The sequence below is a fragment of the Anas acuta genome, chromosome 9, assembly GCF_963932015.1.
Source record: "Anas acuta chromosome 9, bAnaAcu1.1, whole genome shotgun sequence".
In the NCBI taxonomy this organism is placed as follows: Eukaryota; Metazoa; Chordata; class Aves; order Anseriformes; family Anatidae; genus Anas; species Anas acuta.
The window spans coordinates 14,378,728-14,401,222 of NC_088987.1; the positions used below are offsets into that span (position 1 = coordinate 14,378,728).

Below are 22,495 nucleotides of genomic sequence, written 5' to 3' on the forward strand. Positions count from 1 at the left end.
GGTAGGAGGAGGATGAAGCCACTGCCCCCAGTCCTGGAGCGGAGGTGGGGACATGCCGGGACACAGCACGGGGGGGGCTGCGGGAGAGAGATGGTCACCAGGGCTCATCCTGATCATTTCTCATCCTTCCACCCCTTTAATTTCCTAATTAATCCTTGGAAGGAATCGCTGCTTGGACGCGGGGAAAGAACGAAACTCCTCCATCTGCGTTTCACCAGGAGCCTGGGCAAGGCGTCAGCAGATGCAGTGCGGCACAGGGAAGGGCGGCAGCACCCAGGGGACCTGCACAGCCCGCACACAGCCCCTGGGGCCAGCGCTGGGCCCGCTGCATCGGGGCTGAACCTGGCCAGGCTTCAGCTGGCGCAGCATTTCGGGCAGTCCGGGCTGCAGAGCCCGGCCGGAGCTGTCACCCTGCTCCTCGCCGCCTGTCTCAAGAAAGTTCGGGCTCAGCCGTGGGTCCCCTTCCCCTGCCTTTTTTTTTTTTTTTTTTTTTTTTCCGAAGGAGGAGAGCCGCGCGCATCTTTAAATTAGCACAAATTTAGAGAAACACAAATAAAAGCCATGCCTGAAATAGTGTCGCCCCCGAGCAGGAGGGCAGCCGCGTCATGGAAAGAAAATAAAACCGCTTTTTATCTCTTCGGGCAAATTTTTTTTATTTTTTTTTTTTGGTGTTTGTCTGCTTTCCGCGGCTCGCTCCGGCCCTGGGGAAGGAGCCCCCTCGGGCACGGCTCCGGGGACCACGAACCCCCCCCCCCCGGGGGGCCGAGAAGCGGAGCCGGGCTCGCCGCGGGGCAGCGCCGTCGGGGGGCGGCCGGGCCGGGGGCGAGGCGGGGGCCGCTCCCCTCCGCCCCCCGCCCGCCGCTCTCCGGTACCGGCGGGCGGAGCGGGGCCGGCCGGGCTCGGTGCCGGCCCTCCTCGCCCATCGGCCGGCCCCGCGGCCAGGCTCCACCTTCCGAGGGGGCCGCCGAGCTGTCAGGCGGCAGCACCGGAGCCGCCGCCGCCGCCACCGGAGAACCCCCCCCACCCCACCGGGGGCTCCGGAGCCCCCCCCCCGCCGCCGTCCTGCCGATGGCCCCGCTCGCCCGCCGCAGCCTCGCCTCCACGTAAGGCTCCAGCGGAGAGCCCCGGGGCTGGGGGCTCGGGGAGGGGAGCAGCGGGAGCCCCGATCCGGGCGGGGGGAGCCCCCGGGGGCAGCCCCCAGCCGCCGCCGTCCCCGAGCCCGTCCCGGGGCTCCCGGCTGGCTGCGAAGGGGACTGGGTGCGAGGGGATCCCCGGGGCGTGGGGGGAGCGGGGAACGGGGTGGGGGCTCCGGGAGAGGGGCACCGAGAGAGGCAGGGACGGGGCAGCATCCCGGTGTCCCCGGGGGGTGAGAAGATGGCTGCCTGAGAGCCTTCGAGGCAGCCTGGGGATGCCCGGGGGGGCTCCGTGCCACCACTGGTGTCTGGAGGTGCGTCGGGTCTCAGCGAGCCGCACGCCTCGGTGGGGACGCAGCCTGAGTCAGCCCTTCCTCGGCGTCGCCAGGCCAGAAAAGCCCGTCGGTGCCTTCCTCGGCAGGCCAAAAGTGCTTGCCGTGGAGGGCAGGAGGTACGGGGAGGCGCTCGGAGAGCCCGGCCGAGGGCAGGAGGCCGCCTGCAACTTGTTCTGCTGGTTGCATTGGGGATGAAAGGGGAGAAGGAGCAATTCCCGAGCTCCCGGAGAGAGGTGTTTTCCCACACCAGGTGTGGCGAGCCCATGGGACTCTGTGCCGTGGGGTTCCCCGGGGCAGGCAGCGGGGTTTTCCTGCTCCCGCGGTGGGAATTTGGTTTGAGACGGGCGAGCTGATGGGGTCGGGGTGCTGAGCACCTGCTTCACCGCCTGTCTCTGCAGGAGGCTCCTGTGCACGCAGGCAGCCCGGGACCTGGGAAGCGTCCTGCTCCAAAAGCACCCGAGCTCGGATCCAGGCTGCTCCTAACTCAGCGAGGGAAATTATTCTGGAAAAAGGCAGAAGTCGGGAAGCGGCGGCGGTGGGTGGCTCTCCTCCCCAGCTCTGCCGCCCCTCTGAACGCAGCAGCCGGGGCTGGGGAAGGATCCCTTAGCGAAACGGCGCCTGTAGGGATGTGTGGGGACGGACGAGGGATTTGAGGCTGCGCGCCCATGGGTGCCCCTGCCAGAGCGCAGGGACAAGGCAGGGCAGGGGGAGCGGTGGGCAGCTGGCACAGCGCACAGAAAGGAGCTGCGTGAGGGGTGCTGGGCACACCGTGCCGGCTCTAGCCCTTCGTGATGCCAGCACGGCTCCACACCAGGGCGTTCGGCCCCACACGTGTGTTTTGGGGCCGGACAGCGGTGGCACTGGCTGCACGTGGGGAAAGGAAAGGGTAACGTCCACCACAAAGGAGCTGTGGAAAGGCAGAAGGGGAAAAGCCCACCCAGCGTGTCCGCCCGGGCTGGTCGTGGCACGGCTGGCACACCGCGGAGGGTGCATTCTCGTGTGATCGCAGAAAATACTTGGAGCGTGACTTGGTCGGGTTTTGTTTGCTGCAGTGGGACAGGAGCGATTTACGCCCCACCCCCTGCCCCAGGGGCCTCTCCCCAGCGCACCACAAGCAGAGGATGGTCTGTCCAAAAAGATGGGTAGAGCAGGCTGGAAAATGCCATCCCTGCGGGAACCCGCGCCGCCCGTGTCCTGGGAGGCAGCACTGCGGGGACTGGCTGCCGGGGCATGCCTGGCTCCAGCCAGCGGGCTCGGCCTCGGGGTTAGCAGGATGAGGCCCCGCTGGCATCTCCGCCAGGGGCTTGAGCATTTGGGGCCCTGTGGGGCCAGGCAGGAGCCCCACAAGCAGCTGTGGAGGAGGCGAGGCGAGGCGAGGCAAGGCGGCCGCCCCAGCGCGGCACACAGGGGGTGAGGGAGCGCGTCCCAAGAAGCACTCACAGCAAGGGTAGCCCGGCATGATTTGTAACCCCAGCGAGGGTGCTATTTTTAGGAAGAGGCAGATTTTGATTTAATATCGCCTAATTTGCCGCTGACAATTCAGAGGCCGTCCAAATAAGCAGCAGCTGGATTCCTAAGGAGGCTTTCTCCTGCCCTTCCTGAAATCCACGGCTGACATGCCAGAAGTGGCATTTGTTGTTCCAGAAATTGCTGGGGGAAAGCCCCTGGGGACGGCCCAATTAGCTCCTCTTTGCTTCGCTTTTCTTGCATTGCTTCGTGGCGCCCCACAACCTCTCACTAAAAGGAACAAGAGGTATTTTTGCTGCCACCCGTCGCAGGAGCACAGGGCTGTCTGCAGGCTGTGACTGGCAACAGTCCTGGGTTGGCGAGTTTTGGTACTTCCAGAGGCAAGGAAGGGAAACCCTTCAGGTTGAGGTGTAAATTGAATTTTTCTGCAAAACCCCAGACCTCTGGGAAGGGGGCAGTGCCTGTCCCAGGGCCGCAGCCCAGCCAGCAGTGTGTCCCCAGGACAGGCAGCCCTAGCTCTGCTCATCCAGGGAGCTGGAGGCAGCAGGCAGATCCCCCCCCCCCTTTTCCTTTCCTTCTGTAGACTGAGCTAGTTCAACTCTTCTCAGCCTCTCCTTGTATAAATTTGAGATAAAACATAGTTTCTGGTCCAACTAAACAGCTCGTTTGCCTGGAAACAGAAAGCCTGTTTGCACTCGCGGAGGATTTCTGACAGACTGCGTTCTCCTGAGCCAGCCTCGGGGGCACCTCGCGACAGACGCCTCGTCCTGGAGGTGTTCAGACACAACATTTCGGCTTCACCCTGGGGCGAAAATCCCTGGGAAACCGGTGCTTGTGCGGGCAGCTTTCTGTAGCCAGAAGGAAGAAGCCCCACGAGCGTCACGCCCTGCCAAGCCCTGGGGACAAAGAGCAGGGGTTCCTAACCCAGTGCCTCCAGCCCCTGCCACGGTCCTGTCAGCCTGGCAGCCCTGTGGATAAGAAGTTTCCCAGGGGGACGGATGTGTCCCCTCTCTCTGTCACCTCCTTGGCCCCTTCTTGTAGTGGAGGGGGAAGCAGCAGCAGGGAAAGGGGGTGGGGGAGCCCAGTGGAGGGAGGACAACGTGCACGTGTGTAACACTCCATCGCCCTGGCGGTGCTGGGGAGGTCCAGCAGCAAAGCAGGGCTTGCTCCAAGCTGCAGCTCCCAGCTGCCAGCACCTCCGCCTGCCAGGCTCATTCAGCCCCAGCAAACGTGTGCCACGGGTGGGTGCCAGCCACACCGGGCTCTGCTTCGTGTCTCCCAGCCGTGCAGGTAGCGCTCGCTCCAGCATCTGGAAAACCAGTCCCAGGCAGCCCCTGCTCTGCTTTACCCACTTATTCCTGACCCCGCAGCCAGCACTGGGCAGGGAGCTGGCCCTAAACCCGAGATCTAATTGCTCCTGTCTGCTCCTTGAAGAACAACCGTCTCGAGGGCCGTCTGCGTGTCCCCAGGATGCTGACATTTCCCCCCCGGATCTCAGCAGCTGATTCGGTTAAGTGAGGAAGCTAATAAATTTTGATGCCTGCAAATTGATCGGCTGGAGTCTTGTCACTTCGTTTGAAGCCCTCTGACATTTCCTCCGTGGCACAGCTTTTCCTAGCACTTTTCTTCCCGCGGGTTCTCCCGCACCCAATTTTTATCACGGGTTTTCATTAGAAATGATGATCGGCTGCAGGAGCCAGCTAAAGGCCAGCACCAGCTCTGTAGACGGAGAGGCGATTTGTGAATTTCCACTTTCATTCACATCTTCTGCCCTCCGGGCATTGTGAGCGTTGTCTGTTGTAATTAACAGCATTGTTCCTTCTGCTTGTATCGTGTTCAATTTTCTGGAAATTGCTGATGGGAGAACTCCAGCGAGGGGCACCAGGGCTCGTATCACTGAGCATTGCCCGTGTTGTTCCCATTGCCTTGGGAATTCCCCCTGCATGTGGTAGTTTCTCGAGCAGGACAAGTCCCAGGTGCAAGCTCTGGGTGCTTGGGGCCAGCAGCAGTGCCACGGTGCCTCGGGATCGCTGCTGGGGAGAGGATGCTCATGGGTGATGCTCCCCAGCGAGCCTCCATTTGTCCACCCCGAGCATCCCCACGTGCCAGTGGACGTCCAGCTCCTTTTCCTGCTGCAGCAGTTGCCTTTTCCTCGGCTCGTGACCTCCACAGAGCCGCATCCTCCGGGTGCCAGGAGCAAGGGACCAGGCTGCTGCGAGGAGCTGGGCTCCAGCTCTGTGCACCCACGCTCTGCCTCCATGGATCCCACCCCTCCGTGGGTTCCTATGTGGGAAAGCACCCGTACCCCCTATTTCCAAGCTCACCAGCCCCGATGACCGTAACTATGGCTGTTTCTCCCCCAGGAGGGAGAGCTGGAGCCAGGAGGAAAGATGTGAGCTGTGGGGACAGCACTACTGACACCGACCTCTCTTTCTTTACCACCCCAGGGAGGAGGCTGCAGGACGGGCGGCGCTCCAGCAGCAGCTGCTCTGAAGCCCTTGGATCTGCTGCCCACGGGACCAGAGCCCACCGTGATGCTGATGTGAGCCTGGGCAGCTCCTGGTGTGGTTGTGGGTGGCCGTGGGGCGGCCCCACTGTGCCCCACGATGAGCGACGGGGGCTGGATCTCGCTCAGCCCGGCCGAGTTCGCCCAGCTCCAGCAGTACACTGACTGTGAGTACCGCGGCTGGCTGACACCCCTCGGCTCCCTGCCTGTGTTCTTAAGCATCCGGGGATTTTTCCTGCAGGTTTTGGGTCTGTTTGGATGGTTTTGGGGTTCAGAGGGCTTGGCGGGGGGTGTCACCCACAGGGGTGCCCAGCCTGTGGGTTTCAAGGGAAGCTCCACCCTGGCCACCTTCCCATGCTGGCACGAGGAGAAAACCCCAATTACCCCCTCTGGAGATAGTGAGAGAGGAGAGCGGAGCTGCTTTAAAGGAAAAAATGGCCCTGTCACCTCCCTGCAGTGGGGAGGGGACCCTTGAAGCCAGCACTGCCGCACCCAGGAGCGCTGCAGACCCCGTCCCACAGAGCCCCCGCGCCGTGGGATGCGGCAGCGCAGACGTGCGCTCGGCTCCTTCCTTCCAAAGGCTCCCACATTCGTGAGCAAAACGAAATGCCAGCAAGGAAAGCAGGCGGGCTTTTCCCAAACATGCAGAGCTGCTCTACAGCTCGGCTCGGGCTGCCAGCCCTCTGTGATAATTTTACTTTTGCAGAGAAGGAGTTTTGCTTTTGCAGAGAGCAAATCGTGAGCCTCATAACATTTATGCAATCAGAGAATCACAGAATGGGCTGGGTTGGAAGGGAACTTGAAGATCATCTTATTCCAATCCCCTGCCCTAGGCAGGGACCCCCCCACCAGCCCAGGCTGCCCCCAGCCCCATCCAGCCTGGCCTTGGGCACTTCCAGGGATGGGGCAGCCACAGCTCCTTCCCTTCCCTTCCCTTCCCTTCCCTTCCCTTCCCTTCCCTTCCCTTCCCTTCCCTTCCCTTCCCTTCCCTTCCCTTCCCTTCCCTTCCCTTCCCTTCCCTTCCCTTCCCTTCCCTTCCCTTCCCTTCCCTTCCCTTCCCTTCCCTTCCCTTCCCTTCCCTTCCCTTCCCTTCCCTTCCCTTCCCTTCCCTTCCCTTCCCTTCCCTTCCCTTCCCTTCCCTTCCCTTCCCTTCCCTTCCCTTCCCTTCCCTTCCCTTCCCTTCCTCCTCAGAGAGCGGGCTCTGCGGTATTTAATCACAGGCCATAAAACACCATCTGCAGTGCCGAGTCCACGCACGGCGTGGTTTGGTTGATCAAAGTTTGGCAAGCGAGACTCGCTCGGCAAGCAGGGGGCGGCGGCTCCGCAGGGGCTGCTGGAGAAGGAGCTGGTGTTGTGTACAACTGTGAAATCCTTCCCTTCTCCAGACATGGCTCTGCCACCCTTGCGCGATCCCCAGGGGGCTAATCATGGACATGGCAATGTTTTGAATGCCGGCACAGCTTCCAAGCGTGCAGAGGTGCAATGTCTTTGTCTCCCCCAGACTCCACCAAGAAGCTGAAGGATGTCCTGGAGGAGTTCCACGGGGACGGCGTCCTCTCGAGGTACAACCCCGAACAGGTACGGCCTGCTTCCCTCCAGCCTGCTCGGCCATGCCGATGCAGGAGATGCTGCAGGGAGCCCCCAGCTCCTCAGCTGGCTCCCCAACCCCATCCCACCCCCCCAGCACTGCAGGGACCCTTGCAGAGAGTGTCCTGGGGCATCTCCTTGGCAGGCAGAGGCAGGGAGGGGGTTTGCTTTCTCCAACCACTTACATACACTTCCCCCGGAGCAAATTATTTTGCTGTTGCCAGTGCAAGGACCCAGCAGGCCCTCCGCCTTGTCACGCTTGCCAAGGGAAGGCCAGGGTTATTTTTTTCTCAAGAGGTGCTTTTAGAGAGTCGTTAGCGTGCCAGCATGACGGAGCCTTTTCAGAGGGGCTGTAATCACGAGAAACGAGGTGAAATGAGAAAATCCACAGGCTGAACGCAGCGAGGGGGGGCAGCCGAGCTACCCGGCTATTTAAGCTCACGGTGGGGCTCCAGGAGGCCACAAAGGAGATTTCTCTGTGCTGTCCCCAAAAACGCCTCCAGCCCTGGTGGCACCAGCCCTGGCACGGCCCCAGCACGCGGGCAGCCTGCGGCCCCTTCACATCCTGCGCTCCTGTGGAACGGGCACAGGGCCAGGGGGTCCCAGGCGGCACGGGGGGGGACATTTCTCCCCTTCTGTTAAACCTCCGGGCTCCTCTGGGCCTCGCCGTGGTGGCCCTTGCCCGTTGCCACCAGTGGGTGTCTGAGGGGGTGTCTGAGGGTGCCCAGCACTGGGGGATGCTGCATGGAAGCTGGGTGCTGGGGAGGCAGCACCCGGTTTGTGGAGGGGGCCCCACACGTGGCAGCAGGGAGGGCAGGGGGCTCTGCCCCCCTCCGCGTGCCCCGGGCCTCCCCCACAGCCTCCCCTCTGCCCCTCCCCAGCCCATCGACTACGAGGGTTTTCGGCTCTTCATGAAGACCTACCTGGAGGTGGAGGTGCCCGAGGAGCTTTGCCAGCACCTCTTCACGTCCTTCAAGCGGAAGATCTGCCAGGCATCCCCCGAGGCCCAGCGCCAGAGCCCCGGCGTCCCCCAGCTCGGTGCACTCGGTGAGCCCCCTCTGCCCCCGCTGCTGGGTTCCCCGGGGGGGTGACACCATCCCCGTGGTGGCACAGGGGCAGGGACCACGGTGGGGACATGGGGTCCAGCCCCAGCAGGGCTGCCACAGCCTGGATCCATGCTGTTGGCTCCCCCCAGCCCTGCTCTGCAGCAGGAAGGACGGGGCTTTCCCTAGGATGGGGGACCCAGGGGGGGCTTCATGGCACTTAATCCTCCGTGCGTTCAGAGCCAACATCACTCGATGCTGGCATCTCCATCCAGACCGAGCTGGCCCGTGTCCCTGTCACGGCTACCGACGCTGGTGGCCACGAGGTGTGCGGCCCCTGTGCACAGTGGGGTCGTTGGCGGGGGGCTGAGCACCCGACCCGATGGCTCCGTCCCCTGCCTGGTGGATTTGCAGCGTGTGGAGACATCTGCCGAGAGCTATTTAAACTGCAAAACCCATAAGGGAAGCCTCCCCTGGTGCACACAAAGGACGTGCCAGCCCCCTGCACAGCGGTGGTCCTTCCTCCAGGGACATGGTGGGAGCCACCAGCCGTGCCGGAGGGTGGGGGGCAGCCGTGGTGTGGGACCCCCAGTGAGCCCCAGGCCAAGATGCCAGCCCGCTTGTGGGCAACCAAAGAGGACGCGGTGGCTAGCGGCTGGCAGCCGTGCAGGCAGGGAGCTCCTGGAGGACAGGGCTAGCGGGGGAGGCAGACAGGTGCCCCACGCCCATGGGGATCCATCCTTTTTGCAGGGATCAATGGGAAAACGCTGCTGAGTGCCCTCGGGCGGCACACGGCTGAGCCCAAGGGCTGCCACAGCGGCACGGCCGAGCCACCGTCAGCGTCCCTGAGCCCGGCATCCATCGCCAACGCCTCGCCCAGCTGGTCCCGGTCATCCTCCCAGAAGTCCACCACGGGCACCCCCTCTGCTCACAACTCCTCAGGGTCTTCAAAGGTCTCCTCGGGTTCCCTGCTCAGCCCGCAGTCGCCAGGTGAGCTCGGCCAGGGCTGCGCAGGGGACGGGTGGCAGGGTGGCTCCTGCGGGTCCCCGGGGCAGCGGCGGTGACTTTCCCAACCGGGCGGCTCCCCAGGGCCTCAATACCTTTGCTTTGCACACCGATGCCACCGGTGCTGAGCCACAGAGCCGCTGCCACTCAATGTCTTAATTACCTGGCAGCAGTTCCTAGGGAGAGAGGTGTTAACGAAGTGACTCACTGCTGCGCTGGGAGCGAGCGGCCATCTGCTGCAGGTGACACCGGCAGCGCCAGCGTGGGTTGTCCCCTTCCCTGGGGACGGGTGTCATCGCTCAGCCCCACGTCCCCCCATGCCACCCGAGTCCTGCGGAGCACCCCGGAGAATCCCTCAGCCCCCTCCTGAATGTGCAGCCCTAATTCTCTCCCCTCCCTCCCTGCCTGCAGGCTCGAGGAGCTCGGAGAAGAGGCTGCCCTTCAGCCTCCGGAAAAGCCACAGTGCCCTGAAAGCTGCCCCCACGCACCCCCCGCCCTCCCTGGCTCAGGTGGTCTACTTGAAGGACATCGTCTGCTACCTGTCCCTGCTGGAGAGGGGACGGGCAGAGGACAAGCTGGAATGTAAGTGGGACCCCGGGGGCCACAGGCTGCCAGTTACTGGGTGAACTGGGAGGAACTGGGGGGAAACTGGTTCCTGGAGGAGGTGCAAGGGCCAGACACGCTGCATCCTCCTCTCCCATCACCCCTGCCCCAGGCCAGGCTGTGGCGAAGATGAGACCATGGGATGTTTCCCCAAAAAAGAGCAATATTTCAAAGAGGGAGACAGTGAAGTGCGGGTGTTTGCTGTGATCACACCGAGGGATCGTTTCAGGTGTGGTGTTGTAATTAACTGATGGAGGCACGGCTGATGGCCACTGCAGGGTGGGCTGGGCACCACACGCTCCACTGGGGATGCACTAGGCTGGCTGCAAGCCTGTGGGGCTGGAGAACAAATGTGGGGCTAGAATTAAACCCTCGAGATCCCTGCTTTTGTCCACCACCCAGTTTTATTCCCTGGTATTCCCCGGGTTAATGGCTGGGTTAATGGTGATGGCTGTGGGCACTGAGGGATGCTGAGCAGGGTCCTGCCGTGACCCTTCCCACCAGGATCCCAGAGGAAGGCATGGGCACAGGCTGCAGCAGCCCCACGGGTAGGTGTGTGGCCTGGCATACATTTATCTTTCCCTCCTGTTGGAAATTCAGACCCTTCCCCAAGGAAAAGAAGGGACAGGAGCATGTGGGGGGCCACGGGCCAGGTCCAACCTGCCACGGCTTTTCTTCTCCCTTCAGTTATGTTTCGCCTCTATGACACCGATGGGAATGGCATCCTGGACAGCTCGGTAAGCCTGAGGGGAGAAGCCTGGGGTGATGCAGGGTGTCCTCTCCGCGGGTGCAGGGCAGGCTGGTGACACAGAGGATGAAGGCAGGACAGGACAGAATACAATACAATACAACACAATCATTAGGGTTGGAAGAGCCCTCCAAGATCCTCTGGTCCAACCACCCCCCTACCACCAATGTCACCACTGAACCCTGTCCCCAAGCACCACGTCCAGCCTTTCCTTGAGCACCCCCAGGGACGGGGACTCCACCACCTCCCTGGGCAACCCGTCCCAGTGCCTGACTGCTCTTTCTGAGCAGAAATGTCTCCTCATTTCCACCCTGAACCTCCCCTGGCACAGCTTGAGGCCATTCCCTGGTCCTATCACTGGTTACCTGTGAGAAGAGGCCGCCCCCCAGCTCCCCACAGCTTCCTTTCAGGCAGTTGCAGAGAGCAATGAGGTCTCCCCTGAGCCTCCCCTTCTCCAGACCAAACCCCCCCAGCTCCCTCAGCCGCTCCTCACAGCACTTGTGTCCCAGGCCCTTCCCCAGCTTCGCAGCCCTGCTCTGGACACGCTGCAGGGCCTCGATGTCCTTCTGGCAGTGAGGGGTCCAAAGTCACAGAGCGTGCTCCTGCTCTGCAGCATCTGGCAGCAGCTAAAAAAAAAAAATCACCCATGGCCAATGCTGGTCCCAAGTCAGGTGCCTGTATTTGAGAAAAGGAATTTTAGGAAAGAAAAAAAGAACAACAACAACAACAAAAGTGATGTTTTCTCTGTTTTCTGTGGGTATTTCCCTCGAAACCCCGTGTTTTGCCAGGGTGGTTTTTCCAATGGATAACCCAGTGCAGTTTTTGGGGTGGGTTCTCCGAGCAAAAAGCAGCTCCCTGCCGAGAGCTGGGGTGCTGCCAGCCTGCGGCTTGGATGGGCCTGTGTCCAGGGCAGCCTTGGGCACCTCAGTGCCTCTGAGGCCTGCGGCCGCCCCTCACCTCCCGGCGTGGCCGTGTCCCCGTGCACAGGAGCTGGATCGTATCATCAACCAGATGGTGCACGTGGCCGAGTACCTGGAGTGGGACTCCACCGAGCTGAAGCCCGTGAGTGCCCAGCTGGGGCCCGGGGGGATTTGGGGCCGTGCGCCGCAGCGCTGTGCCACCGCCTCTCCCCGTCCCACAGATCCTGAAGGAAATGATGGAGGAGATCGACTACGACCACGACGGGAACGTGACGCTGGAGGAGTGGATCCGGGGCGGCATGACCACCATCCCCTTGCTGGTCCTGCTGGGCATGGAGACGGTGAGGCTCCGCCGGGCCCTCTCAGAGCACCTGGAGGAGGCCGCAGCGCCAGGAGCCACGGGAGGGCAGCCTCCCCTCGGCAGCCCACATGGGCCTGGCTTTGCTCCACGCCATCGCAGCGTGCTCCAGTTCCACGCATGTTTAACCCAGGAGAGGAGCACCCAAAAAAATGCCAGGTCGCTCTGCTGGGGCGGGATCCCAAGAGCAGAGCTCGGGTGGTTTCCACCCTCTTTATTTCCCTTTCCTGTTTTTTCGTCCTGCCAAGCTTTGTGTCTTCAAGGTGCATCCAAGTCCCCGGACGCCTTATGACAGTTTGCAGGGAAAGTTTGGGCTTTTTGCCAGTGCTGGGGTTTGCTTTCTATGGAGACGCGAGCGGGCAGACTTTCAGGCAGGAAAACTCAGCCCACTTAAGCGGGTCCTGGGAAGTATTTGCACCCAGATTTAGGAGATGTGCTCATCCAGCGAGGGTTTCAGCTGCCTTTATTTGCTCTCCCTGCTCAGCAAGCAGCTTTGCATGGCAAATAAAGTAAAGGCGACGTGAAGCTGCTTGCAGGGAGCCGGTGTCTGGTGGGGGTGATGTGACGGGCACGTGGTGGCATCACCTGCAAAGTGTCCCCGCTGCCTGGCCAGGAGCTGAACGTCCCCAGGGAGATGTGCCGAGCACTGGGGGCAGCATGGGTGGGGTGGGGACATCAGGGAGGGAAAGGGAGTGGGGAATGACCCCACACACACTCTGCCCTGTTGCCCTGCAGAACGTGAGGGACGACGGGCAGCACGCCTGGAGGCTGAAGCACTTCAAGAAGCCTGCCTACTGCAACTTCTGCCGCACCATGCTGCTGGGCGTCCGCAAGCAGGGCCTGTGCTGCTCCTGTAAGTCACCTCCCCAGGACATCCCAGCACCCCATCCCTGCCGGCGCCCAGCAGGGCACCCAAGGCTCACGCTCGCCTCCTCCTTCCCTCCTGCCAGTCTGCAAATACACCGTCCACGAGAGGTGCGTGTCCAAAGAGATCGCCTCCTGCATCAGCACCTACGCCAAGTCCAAGAGAAACACCAATGTGAGTAGGTGGCCGGCAAACAGCACCGCTCTGGCCCTTCCATCTCCTGCCCCACGGTGTCCTGCCAGTTTTGTTGTGTGTTATTTTTTTTTTTTTACTCCCTGGGGTTTGCAGCTCTTGCACGTTCCCAACCTCGGGAGCCCCATCCCTGGCTTGGTTCTGCAGGGGAGCGGGTGCTTGGAGGGGGCTGGTGGCCCCCATGTGCTGCACAGTGCAGCAGAGACCTGTCGTGGCTGTGCCAGGGGGTGTTTTGGGCAGGGCAGTGCCAGCATGCACCCCTGAGAGACAGCCCCCCCGAATCCCAAATCCAGAAGGCAGCCACAGAGCCAGAGAGGAGGCTGGAGGGCTTGTGACTGCAGCATCCCCCCCCCACACCTCTCGCAGGTGATGCAGCACACCTGGATCGAGGGCAATTCCCCCGTCAAGTGTGACCGGTGCCACAAGAGCATCAAGTGCTACCAGGGCATCACCGGCCTGCACTGCGTCTGGTGCCAAGTCACTGTGAGTGGGCAGGGGCAGGCGGGCTGGGGGGGGGCTGTGCCGTGCCTACACCCCCGTGACACTGCACCCTGCCCCCCAGCTCCACAACAAATGCGCCTCTCACGTGAAGCCGGAGTGCGACGGGGGCCCGCTGCGGGACCACATCCTGCTGCCTTCCTACATCTGCCCGGCGGTCCTGGTACGTGGCCCCTCGCCCAGCCCGCTGCCCTGGCCCCACGGCCTCCCCACCCACCCCTCGCCCCGTCCCCCAGGAGCGGCAGTCCCACTGCCGGAGGTCTGAGAGCGACTCCCCCGCCGGCACCAGCCCTGAGGACAGCCAGAGCTTCAAGTTCAACGCCACCACGGCGGACGGGCAAGGTCTGCAGGTAGGGTCCGGCACCGGGCCACGGGCAGCCCTGCCGGGCCAGGCCCCACAGGGGCCAGGCGTTTGCAGCCTTCGTGCTTTCTTTCTGCCTCGCAGATCAGCCCCAGGCCCGGGACGCACCCCCTGCTGGTGTTTGTGAACCCCAAGAGCGGAGGAAGGCAAGGGGAGCGGTAGGTGTGCCCCTGTCCGGGGACGGCATCCCTCCCTGGCCCCACCGCCGGGGTCTGCGTCTCGTTGGGGTGCCCCAGCCGCCAGCTGTGGACCCTCCTCCGTGGCATCCCTCGCTCTCTCTCTTTCCCCAGGGTCCTCCGAAAGTTTCACTACCTGCTCAACCCGCGGCAGGTGTACAACCTGGACCGTGGCGGCCCCACTCCCGGGTACGGAGGTGCCGCGGCCACCAGCAGCCACCCCAACCCTACCCCGGCACCCCCCTGCCCTGCTCCGTGACCGCCTTTCTCTCTTCGCCCCGTCCAGGCTGAGCTTTTTCCGGGACACTCCGGATTTCCGCATCCTGGCCTGCGGAGGGGATGGCACCGTGGGCTGGATCCTGGACTGCATAGGTGAGCAAGCAGCGGGGACACCGTCTGACACCTACCCTGGCTCCTGCAGGGCATCCGTCCCCGTATCCCCCGCAAGAGCTGTGCCTGGGCCCTGCCACCCCAAAAAGCTCCTGGGCTCTGCTGGCGTCAGGAGGGACATCAAGAGGAGCAGGGAACAAGCCCAGCCTGGGCGCTGCCCCTCCAGCGCTGCCCCAGCTCTCTTTCTCCTTGCTCTGCAGACAAGGCGAACCTGCTGAAGCACCCGCCCGTGGCTGTGCTGCCCCTGGGGACAGGCAATGACCTGGCCAGGTGCCTGCGCTGGGGAGGAGGTGAGGCTGTGCCAGCGTTGCCCTGGGGGGATCCAGCCCAGGGGTGACCCCCATGTGCCCACGGGGTGCCATCGCGGGGCAGCACCTCGCTGGTGGCCCCCCCACCACCCCCAGACGCACACAGCACGGCTCTGCTCCCCTTCGCCCTCCTCCACCCTCCTCCAAGGCCTCTTCTGTCCCGTCCAGGCTACGAAGGAGGCAGCCTGATGAAGGTCTTGAAGGACATCGAGCACAGCACCGAGGTGATGCTCGACCGCTGGCAGATAGACGTGATTCCCAGCGACAAGGAGGCCAACGGAGACCCCGTCCCGTACAGCATCATCAACAACTACTTCTCTATTGGGGTGGTGAGTAGCAGGGCCACCCGAAACAGGCTGGCCAGAGCAGGAGCCCAGCAGAGCGCCCCGGCACAGCCACAGCCCCAAACCTGCCTGGCTCAGGGCTTTTGGGGTGATCTCTCAGCCCCTGGGAAATGCTCCTCAGCTGGAGCGAGGCAGCCCAGGATGCCAGTTCCCACCACCTGTACCCCCCTGCTCAACCCCAAAATGCTCTGAGGCAGCTAAAAACACCTCTGGTGCCCAGGTAGGGGCCCGGGGGTGCCACCTCTGTGAGGGCACCGCCAGACCCCAGCTCCTCGCTGCACCCAAAGGGACGGGAGCCCCATGCTCCCCAGAGCCCTGTGCCATCGCAGCCAGCCCCAAAAAGCCAAGCTGAGCACAACGTGTGAAAGCAGGAGCAGGGGCCAGGCCTGTGCTCCCCATCGCCTCCTCCGCTCCAGGGTGCCGGGTGGTGGGCAGGGAGCCTTTGGGTTGCAAATGGCCCCTGAGCTGGGCTCAACCTTGGGCTTCCCCGCGTCCCCCCGCCCTCTCTCGGCAGCATTTCCACTTGGAGCCTCCATGAGGAGGGAAGGAGGCCAAGTGTGCTAATTGTGCCTCGCTTAACGAGCCCATTCAAAGCTCTGCGAGCAGCCCTGGCCGAGGCTGCCCTCTCAGTTACATGGGAAGTGCCCGCAGCAGTCCTGAGCCCCTCTAACAAGCCACCACCTCGTCTGCTTCCAGGGCCCACGTGTGGCTCTGCGGCAGTGCAGGGCACCCTGGTACACCCCCAAAATGTTTCCTGATGGCATCGGGAGCCTCATCCCAAAGCCAGGCCCCTTTGTCCTGCTGGAGCAGTGCCCAGCTCCGTGCTGGGGCTGCACGGCCTCGGGTGGTGCGAGTGGGGCTGCCCCACAGAGAGCCATGTGCTGGGGGCAAAGCACCAAGCTCCCGCACCCCATTGCACACACGGGGAGGGGGGGCTCTATTTCCCAGCCCTCTCACTCCCGTGCCGTGGGTATCTCTGCCCTCCTCTCCATGCAGGATGCCTCCATTGCCCACCGCTTCCACGTCATGCGAGAAAAGCACCCTGAGAAATTCAACAGCAGGTAAGTGCTGCCTGGCTGCCCTGCCACCGCCGTGGGGCTGCCCGGGGTCCCCTGGCACCGAGGGGATGTGCTGGAGCCCCCTCCCCTCCCACCACCTCTTGCAGGCTCCTCTCGCCCCTCTCCCCGTGGGATGGGGCAGTTCACATGGCAGGCTGCTCGAACTTGGTGGCGCGTCTGCCTGCGTTCATCACGCTTTGTAATTAGCGAGGAATTCAGGACCAGCAGGAGCAGGCTGTGCGGCGAGGGCAGGGCAGGGAGCAGGTCACGGCTAGCCACGGTCCTGCCAGAGCTTCACACAAGTGGCTCCGCTGGGGGAGGCCAGGGGAGGTCGGGGTGGCTCACGTCCCCACTGCGGTGGCTCCAAAAGGGTCTTGCAGCCCCTCTCGCTGCCACTTGTGGGGCTGGGGGGGAGCTGCCACCCCCAAGGAGGATGCTCTCGCTGCTCCTTGCACCCCAGGATGAAGAACAAGCTGTGGTACTTCGAGTTCGGCACATCAGAAACTTTCGCCGCCACCTGCAAGAAGCTCCACGACTACGTCGAGGTGGAGGTGAGTGTCCAGGAGGGGGCCTGGCTCCGTCTGGGAAGATGGTTTTTTGGGGGGAGGTTTCGCCGAGGTCTCTCATTCGGTGTCCTTGGAGCTTCAGGGAAAGGGTGCCAGGACAGCTCTGACACCCTGGGGTGGTGGCAGGACCTGGGTGTCCCCCTGTGGGACAGGCATGTACAACGCCCAAACCTCTGCAGCCAGGCTGATAACGATCAAAATAATTAATTAATCAAATAATTAACGATTAAATTACCAAAGAGCAGGAGCAAGAGTTCCCGCTTGTCCAAGCTGAAGCATCCCACAGACCTGCCACCCACCTCAGCAGCTCCCTGTGCCAAAGTCCCCTCGTCCCCTGCCCTCTTTGCTGGCACACCGAGGGAGCAGCCCTCGGTGCTCCCCGTGGGATGTGCTCAGCAGCAGCGTGTTGGGGAGGGTCTCCAGGGGCCGGGCACATCCAGGGGAGAATTTTGTTAAAGTCTGTGCGTCGGCGAGGCGGCTGCTCTGCAAACACAGCCCGCAGCTCCAGCGAGGAGCTCGCTGCAAGGCCAGCCAGCTGCAGGCAGAAGAATAGCCCTGTATTTTTCCCCTTCCAGCTGAATTTGAGAGTGTGCCTGGAATATTCTCTCTGTAAACTCCGTGTCTGCTCACAGCCGTCTTTGGATTACATGGAAACAGCCTTTAATTAGAGGAGGGAGGAGGGACCGCTGCGTGCCAGCGGTTGCTAAGAGCTCTGTCATTTTGCAGTTTGCATTGGTGGGGTTTGTGCTGGGCTTTGCTGCAAACTTCCGGCTCGCCTTATCTCTGCATAAATGCCCCCTTTTAGAACTGATTCTCGAGGGCTACAGAAAAAAAAAAAAAAAGGAAAAAAAAGAAAAGAAAAAAAAACACAACTGGCCGCGCTGCACACGGAGCTGTTAGTGAGCGTGGCATGGGCATCCCGGGCAGCCAGGAGAGCTGCTGAGTGCAAGGAGTGTGTGAAGAGAGGTTTTAAAGCCTGTGTCTACACGGGGAGCTCCAGCCCCTGCTAAATCCTGCAGGGCTCCAGCTCTGCCCTCCAGATGAGACGGGGCAGGAGCTCCTGCCCCGCGCTGCCCCATCAGCTGCTAGTGCCACGCACGTGGGTGCCCAGGAGGGTGAGACCCCAGCCCCAGGGCTGGGGGCTGCTGGAGGATGCCCCCGGTACCCCTGCCGTGCCGGCAGGAAAGCGTTAACCCAGCAGCTTTTTAAGTTGAAAGTAGCAGCAGCCCGTCCTCCCTCCAGCTCCGAGGCAACTGTCATCCGTGCAGAGAAATGGCAGTTTTGTTTTGGAAATTGGCACTCGCTGCGGTACAGCTCCTGGAAATGAATTTGCTTTTTCCCCAGCTGCAAATTTCTACTTCCAGCGTCGCTGCCAGCACGCCGTCAGCTGCCCCAGCTCAAAGAGCCCATTGTAGCACGCTGGCATGCAAACAGAGGAGGGCTGCAGAGGGAGAAACTGCTCCTGCTCGCTGGCCCCGCGCCAGGGTGCGGGTGTGCGGCAGCGTGCCCGTGCCCGCAGCCCCCCAGGACTGCACCCCCAAGTCCCTCGATGGACTCGTGGAGGTGCCGCTGCGGGCGAGGTGCTCAAAGCCCACGGGAATTAACACCTGGGGTCGGGGAGGGGGCGAGGCTCTGCCCGGCCAGAGCACGGGGTGCGTCGTCCGCAGTGCCACGAGGAATCGCGGGCCGCTTGCTCAGCGTCCGCTGCTCGAAGCCTCAGTCCCACAAGTCGTGGTGTTATTAAAACGTGCTGGGAAATGAGTGAAACCCAGCCTCGGAGAGACATTTTTTTGCAAACCATCAGATGATTCCTGCCTTTTGCTTTCACGGCGAGGCTAAAAATAAGATCACTGACACGAGGGGAGGCAGAGGAGATCTGAACAGAGATGCTCGTTTGTGTGTGCGCCCATCTCTGGCCGGCCAGCGAGCTCAGCTACTGAGGAGTGCTTATAGAAAGTGTATTAAAAATAAGCTTGGAACCTTCACTCAGCTCAAGCAAAACAACAGGAGTCAAAGCAGCAACGGGGTTTTATCAGCCAACTCACATTCCTCTTGGCAAAGCAACACAGGGAGCAGAAATTCCTTCACATCACCAAAACGCAGGGAAAATGTGCCGGTGTTTGCTGAAGTGTAGCCTAGCAGGTAGGGAGCAGATGCTTGGAAAGAAATACAGATGCTTCAAGGAAAATACAGATGCTCCAGCGAAAATGGAGTTGAAAGTGAGAGACGGCTGCTTCCTACGGCAGCCCTGACTTCAGAGGGGTGCAGACAGAAGAGCTCTTGTTTCTTCAGTCCTAAGGCTCCATCCTCCCTGGTGGAGGATGAGGTGAACGCCGTGTGCTGGGTGTCCTGAATGCAAGACCTGCAGTGAAGGGCTGCGTTGCCACATCTCCTGCTACCATCCATGCAGGGCAGCCACAGCCACCAGATATTTCACCCTTTTTAGGGTGCTTTCAAATCCATCGGTCCTGCCGTGTGAGCGTGAAGTGCCGGACACCAGCCCGTGCACCAAAACCGGACATTTTTCCTCCATCACCTTTCTTGTAATCCCCTCCCAGAGTCATTTCTAGTTCCTGACAAGGTGAACGGTTTGGAGCTAGCCGCACTCTGGGGTTTGCAGAGCTCGGGTGGGGCAGGGGGAGGCTCATGCTGGAGAAGCTCACCAGGTTTTTGTGGGGCCGGGCTGGTCCTGCTTGCTCAGGTGTCTTGTGTCCGGCAGTGTGACGGGACCCTGCTGGACCTGAGCACCACTTCCCTGGAGGGCATTGCCGTCCTCAACATCCCGAGCATGTACGGCGGCTCCAACCTCTGGGGCGAGACCAAGAAGCAGCGCGGCTACAACCGGGTGAGCAAGAAGGCGCCGGAGAAGCTGCACGCCACGGTGGTCACCGACGCCAAGGAGCTCAAGTTCTGTGCACAGGGTGAGTGGGAAGGTCCTGAGGGGGCCCAGGGAGGGCTCCCTGCCAGCTGGGGAGGGCAGGGGGCTCTGCCCGCCCTGGCCTCACTTCTCCAGGTCTGCTGCTGCGCCCCGGCCACCTTCTCGCAGCTTCTGCCTTGTTACACCCAGCACCGATGTGCAAAGGGCTGGTGGGGGACCCGTGCTGGGGCCCGGGTGCTGTTTCAGGCAGGGAGATTTACGCTATCGAGATTTTGTGGGAGCTGCCTGCCAGACATGGGGCACTGAGCTGGGGGGGCTCAGGCGAGCTTGGGGGGCTGGGCTGTGTGCGGGAGCACTCAGGCCACCCATGAATGACAGCCAGACGGGTTCAGGCTGGAGAGCTCAGACTCGGACGGTTTCCTGGGCCGGAGGCAGCCTGCCAAACCCAGGGGACAAAGCAGGAGCTTTGCTGCGGGCTCTGCTCTGGAGCCAGCCCCGATATTTTGCTGCTGTAGGCAGACGGCTGGCTGTGCCCTCCTCCGGCCAGCGCTGCCTGCTCACAGTCCAGCTCCAGAGGGGGGCTTTTTGGCGCTGGGCTTGATGTTAAATCACTTTGAAAAAATGAGCACGCTCTCACGAGCCACCTGGGGAGCATCCCTGGGGGCTGGTGCTGCCCCAGGGCCCCACCGTCAGCCAGACGAGGCGTGGAGGGGATGCCCCAAGCGGGGACGCAGGAATGGGACGGTCTGACCCCAACTCATGTCCCTCTCTTGCAGACCTCAGCGACCACCTGCTGGAGGTGGTGGGGCTGGAGGGCGCGATGGAGATGGGGCAGATCTACACGGGGCTGAAGAGCGCAGGAAGGAGGCTGGCCCAGTGCTCCTCTGTCACCATCAGGTATTTGTCCCTGTCCCGGCAGAGCGCCCAGCGGGCAGCAAAAGCTGGCACCTGCGTGACCCTGTGCTCCTTCTTGCAGGACCTCCAAGCTGCTGCCCATGCAGGTGGATGGCGAGCCCTGGATGCAGCCCCCCTGCACCGTGAGTCCCTGGGGAAGGGGCGGTGGGGCTGGGGGTGGCTCAGCTCCCGGGGCTTGGTGCAGGGAGGCTCCATGCCCCTGCTCCTGGGTGCTGAGCTGCTTCTTTCCAGGCTGGCTGGGGTTGCTCTGTGGGGCCCCCGAGTCAGGGGATGCTCGGTGCCCAGCCAGAGCATGACTCACCCCTCAGCTGGTTGGGAGCTGCTCGCCGATCTGTGCTCTTCGTTTATTTTTAGGTCAAAATTACACATAAAAGCCAAGTGCCGATGCTGCTGGGCCCTCCCCAGAAGAGCAGCTTCTTTTTCCTGAAGAGGAGAAACCGAACTCGAGATTAACCCGTGCGCAAGGAGCTGCAGTCCAGAGGCACCCGGATGGCCCAGGGCTGGCAACCTTCATCTCCGCGCCTCTCCTGACCCCTCTCTCTGCTTTGGAAACGCCTCCTTGAAAAGCAGACCCAGGCTGCGAGGGGCAGGAGGGGCTCCCGCTCACCCCCAGCCCCCACGCCGTGGTGGGGGGACGAAGCCACCCCAGCCCCGTGGGGATGCTTTGCCCTGGGAGGGGCTCAGCGGCTCCTTCCCAGCCACCTCGGGTGTTTTCTGCAGCCGGGAGCGGAGCGATGGGCACAGGCAGGCGGGCGTGCAAGGAGCGTGTTGGCTGGAGCAGCGCTAGGACTGTTTTTTTTTCTTTTTTCCCTTAATTTAAATAACTGCCCCCTTCCTCCCGCAGAGCTGCAAACGAACGTGCTCCTGAGGAAAAAAGCCAAGCTTCACTTATTTATTTGTAACCCTCCCGAAGGACACTTGGTGTTTTGCTGCACTGGCTTTCTGTCCACCAGACCTGCGCATCCGAGAAGTTATTTATTTTCGTAGCCCAGGGGAGATGGCATCCTGACCCCTGCTTCCCTCGCCGCCACCAGAGCAGGCTTTCCATGCCTTCGGCTAGCTTTTTCTGGGTTGTTTTGAAGCAGATGCAAATGCAGTGTTCGCTCTCAGCCCTGGAAGCTGCTTCAGAGAGCACAGCCTGTGGGGCAGGTTGTGCGGGGATAGACCTTGTTTGGGACCTGGGATGAGCCCAGGGCAGAGAAAAGGAGCGGGCGTTGGGGTGTGGGAATGGCCAGGAGGGACCTCCTGGGGAGCTGCCAGCCCCCAGCAAACCCCAGCTCCGGGTTGGACTTTGCGTCTGGGTTTGTATTTATGTATTTATTTAACACGCTTGGGGGGGGGGGAGGCTCCAGGGGTCGCTTCCCTTTTACGAGGCGAGGTTGGACACGAATGCCACCCCCTTTCTTGCTGACCGTCCTGCCAGTGCCCTGGCATAGGCTGCATACATGGCACCTCCTGCCTCTTTTGGGGTGGCTCGGTGGGGAGCTCCCCATTGCCCCAAACCTCCCAGCCCGTGCAGGGGACTGGGGACAAGTGCTCGGCAGCTCCTCTCCCTGGGAAGTGTCCCCTTTTTGCACGTGCCCAGCTGCTTTGCCAGGACAGCGCCCTCCCAGCGGGGACCAGCTCTGGGTCCAACGCTTGGACACTGCTGGGTCGCTGCGAGGAGCAGTGGGAGCAGCCGGCCTTTGGTTTTGTCACAGCCACGTCTCTCCCTGAGCCGCCCCAAAGCCAAGGACACAGACCTGAGACCCAGCTCTTCTCCCAGGACACAACGGGGACGGAGCAGCGGACACAGTCACGGAGGATGCCGTGGTCTGGGTGAATTCCCTGGCTCACAGCAGCAGGACCAAAGCCCAGCAAGGCTTGCTGCCTCTCCTGCAGGCACCAGCTGCCCTGCACAGTGCAGTGTGGCTCCCAAATCAGCCTCCCCTCCCCAGCAGCTCCCCTGTGCCCAGTGGGGTGCCCTGCTCTGCTGCCATCATTACGTTTCAGAGTTAACAGCGAGCTGAAAGGGAGTCGTTCGTCATCCTCCTTGGGTACAGACACGGTGGCTGCAGGTCCTGTGCAAGGCCCTGGGTAGGAAGCGATGTCCAAGGGCAGCGGCCAGCGCACACGAGCGTGTCCCCCGCAGCTTGTAAATGTGCCCCCCCCCCTTCCCCTTAGCCAGGGCGGCCGTTAATGAGTAGCCAGGTGGCGGTGTGCGGGATGCGCGCCAAAATAAACCCCAGTTCTCATGAAA

The 22,495-nt window shown here is 62.2% G+C and overlaps 1 protein-coding gene across 1 annotated transcript; it reads left to right on the forward strand.

Moving 5' to 3' along the window:
- The first annotated feature begins 694 nt into the window (after positions 1 to 694).
- LOC137861166 (diacylglycerol kinase beta-like) lies at positions 695 to 22,495 on the forward strand. Its single transcript, XM_068692287.1, has 25 exons — positions 695 to 1,103; positions 5,383 to 5,608; positions 6,943 to 7,019; positions 7,910 to 8,075; positions 8,822 to 9,061; positions 9,488 to 9,658; positions 10,367 to 10,416; positions 11,415 to 11,489; positions 11,569 to 11,688; positions 12,441 to 12,558; positions 12,656 to 12,744; positions 13,129 to 13,245; positions 13,325 to 13,423; positions 13,497 to 13,610; positions 13,706 to 13,779; positions 13,912 to 13,986; positions 14,084 to 14,169; positions 14,388 to 14,477; positions 14,664 to 14,824; positions 15,836 to 15,900; positions 16,358 to 16,448; positions 19,183 to 19,384; positions 20,118 to 20,238; positions 20,318 to 20,378; positions 20,611 to 22,495. The coding sequence occupies exons 2-25, from the start codon at positions 5,542 to 5,544 to the stop codon at positions 20,707 to 20,709; spliced, it is 2,628 nt and encodes an 875-aa protein (XP_068548388.1). The 5' UTR covers positions 695 to 1,103; positions 5,383 to 5,541; the 3' UTR covers positions 20,710 to 22,495.

Excerpts from the sequence above, each read along its gene's own strand:
- LOC137861166 (XM_068692287.1), top strand. The coding sequence starts at position 5,542 with ATGAGCGACGGGGGCTGGATCTCGCTCAGCCCGGCCGAGTTCGCCCAG. Across the intron at positions 12,559-12,655 it reads GCAGGGCCTGTGCTGCTCCT|TCTGCAAATACACCGTCCAC; the intron begins GTAAGTCACCTC and ends CCCTCCTGCCAG. Across the intron at positions 13,246-13,324 it reads GCGTCTGGTGCCAAGTCACT|CTCCACAACAAATGCGCCTC; the intron begins GTGAGTGGGCAG and ends CCTGCCCCCCAG.